Below are 2,359 nucleotides of genomic sequence, written 5' to 3'. Positions count from 1 at the left end.
ATTGATGATTTTGATTCTCTGCCAGCTCAATTGTCTTGTTTTCAACATTGCCAGTCTTACTGCTTCTGCTTCATCTTGAATATCCCTTTCCGAACTTCTTTCAACTAATTTCCATTCAGCTCTGATTCTCCCTCCAGTCTGCCTGGCTACAACACCAATTCCCAGTTTCTTGCCCTCAGCTGATTTCTTGGTAGCAATTTGAAGTTCCATCAGGTCTTCCTCCTCTCTTCCTTCCTCCCTTGATCTTTCTCTTGCTTCCTCTGTTTCTGATGTACTCCTCTCTTTTTTCCCCATCCCGGCTTCCTCATACTCCATCCATTCTGTACTAGCTTTATGTACAGTTTTCCATCCATCTCTCTCTTTCCCTTCAAATTCCATTTCATTTCTGTCCTTCCATAGTTGCCAAAGTATATTAGCTGTCAATGCAATATGCTGCCTTCCTCCATTCCTACTTCTGGCTTGGACTAATTCTGTCCACCATTGCTTGAAGCACCCTGTTTGATTCTGTAAACCATCCCATTGTACTGGTGCAAGCTTCCACACCTTCTGAGCCTGTTGATAGTGGAAGAGAATATGTTCTACTGTTTCTATGCCATCCCCACATCTTGAGCAAAATGGCGATCCTTGCTTAGTTCGCCTGAATATTGATTCCCTAGCTGTCAATGTATTCGTAATGCATCTCCATATGAATAGCTTGATCTTATGCTTAATGTTCAGCTCCCAAAGAGTCTTCCAAATTTGTGTTGGAATCATCATAGCTTGAACCAGACTCTCCTCTCGCATCACTTTCTATCCTCTTCTCTTCCTTGAGTAAAGTCTGGTAGCAAGATTTAACTGAATATTCCCCATGTCTGCTGTGTATCCAAAAGTGCTTGTCCCCTGAATTTGACAAACTGATTGGAATTTTCAAAATATTATCCGCATCCTCCCTATTGAACCTCCTGTAGACTTCATTCCTATTCCATCTGAAGTGTGAAATTAGTTCCTCCACTTTCTGCTCCTCCCCCTTGTCTGGCCCCATTGTAGTTGGTCTTCCATTCAGATTGTTTGGGATCCATTGGTCTTTCCAAATTCTAATACTCTTCCCTGATCCGACTCTCTTTAGTACACCCCCCTTAACTACCTCTCTAGCTGACATTATACTTTGCCAGAACCAGGAAGAGTTTTTGGGGATTTTACAGTTCAAAATGGAATCCTTAGGAAAATACTTGGCTTTTAGAATTTTGCTAACCAGCAGGTTTGGAAATCTGAGCATCCTCCAAATCTGCTTTCCCAGTAGCGCCTTGTTGAAGCATATTAAATTCCTGAACCCCAAACCTCCATCCATTTTTGCCTTCAGCATCTTATCCCATGAGCACCAATGTATTTTGTTTCTCCCTTCTGCTTCACCCCACCAGTATTTGGCCATCAGTCCTGTGATTTCCTTGCAAAGTGTAACTGGTAAAACAAGACATTGCATAAATTGGCATGGCCATTGTCACTGCTTTTAGCATCACCTCTTTCCCTACTGCACTTAGGAGCTTGTTCTTCCAGCTGCTGAGCCTGGCCTTTATGCTGTCTTTAATGTAGCCAAATATCTGACCTTTTGTCCTTGTGATCACCATAGGAAGGCCCAAATATTTACCTTGGCTCACTGTCCTAACCCCCTCTAAAGGCTCACAGGTTTCCTTCTTGTCTTTAGCCTTAGTGTTCTTGCTAAAACAGATAGATGATTTTTCCAAGTTAATAACTTGACTAGATCCTTTCTTATACTGATTCAAAATTGCTTTCAAAGTCCTTGCTTCTTCCCCCGCAGCTTTACAGAAAATTAGAGTGTCATCAGCAAAAAATAAGTGAGTAATAGCTGGTCCTTGTTTTCTTATTCTTAATCCACTTAGCTTGCCCTGTCGTGCTGCTTTCCTTAACAGATTTGAGAGACCTTCAGAGTTGATGGCTTATTCGGTTATGTACAATTGTTTGGTAGACCAGGGTTTTTCGAAATATTTACAAAACTGTACCATCCACACCTGCCATCTACCTTTGCCACTACAACCACAAACTTGAATGTCAATGTTAACTCCTATTATGAATTGGGGATGATTTTAGAAAACTTCCCTGGAATTTCTGACAATTTTAATAGCCTCCTATAAAGTTTATAAAATTACACAAACCTCCGCCAAAATTAAGGTTTGATAAAAAAAATTAGTCCAATTAGAAAAAATAACATTAAAAAATACTTTAAGAAGAGAGATAAAATTTTTAGTCCATAAATATCCCTTATGTGTGTATATATATATATTATATTAGTAAAAGAATAAAAATAATTAAAAATTAGAAACAATTAATACACACATTTCATCACTCAAAAAGTTCATATTTA

General features: G+C 39.2%; 1 protein-coding gene across 1 annotated transcript; it reads right to left on the bottom strand.

The window, feature by feature from the left end:
• Positions 1 to 1,385: 1,385 nt before the first annotated feature.
• Positions 1,386 to 2,013, bottom strand: LOC113696616 (uncharacterized). The gene is made up of 2 exons (XM_027216005.1): positions 1,998 to 2,013; positions 1,386 to 1,795 (listed from the first exon to the last, which is right to left on the bottom strand). Exons 1-2 carry the CDS (start codon positions 2,011 to 2,013, stop codon positions 1,386 to 1,388), a joined length of 426 nt encoding a protein of 141 aa, XP_027071806.1.
• Between the last annotated feature and the right edge of the window lie 346 nt (positions 2,014 to 2,359).

The sequence above is a fragment of the Coffea arabica genome, chromosome 6e (genome assembly GCF_036785885.1).
Source record: "Coffea arabica cultivar ET-39 chromosome 6e, Coffea Arabica ET-39 HiFi, whole genome shotgun sequence".
NCBI classification, from domain to species: domain Eukaryota; kingdom Viridiplantae; phylum Streptophyta; class Magnoliopsida; order Gentianales; family Rubiaceae; genus Coffea; species Coffea arabica.
The sequence above is the reverse complement of the archived record's forward strand: the minus strand, read 5'-3'. Positions and strand labels throughout refer to the sequence as shown.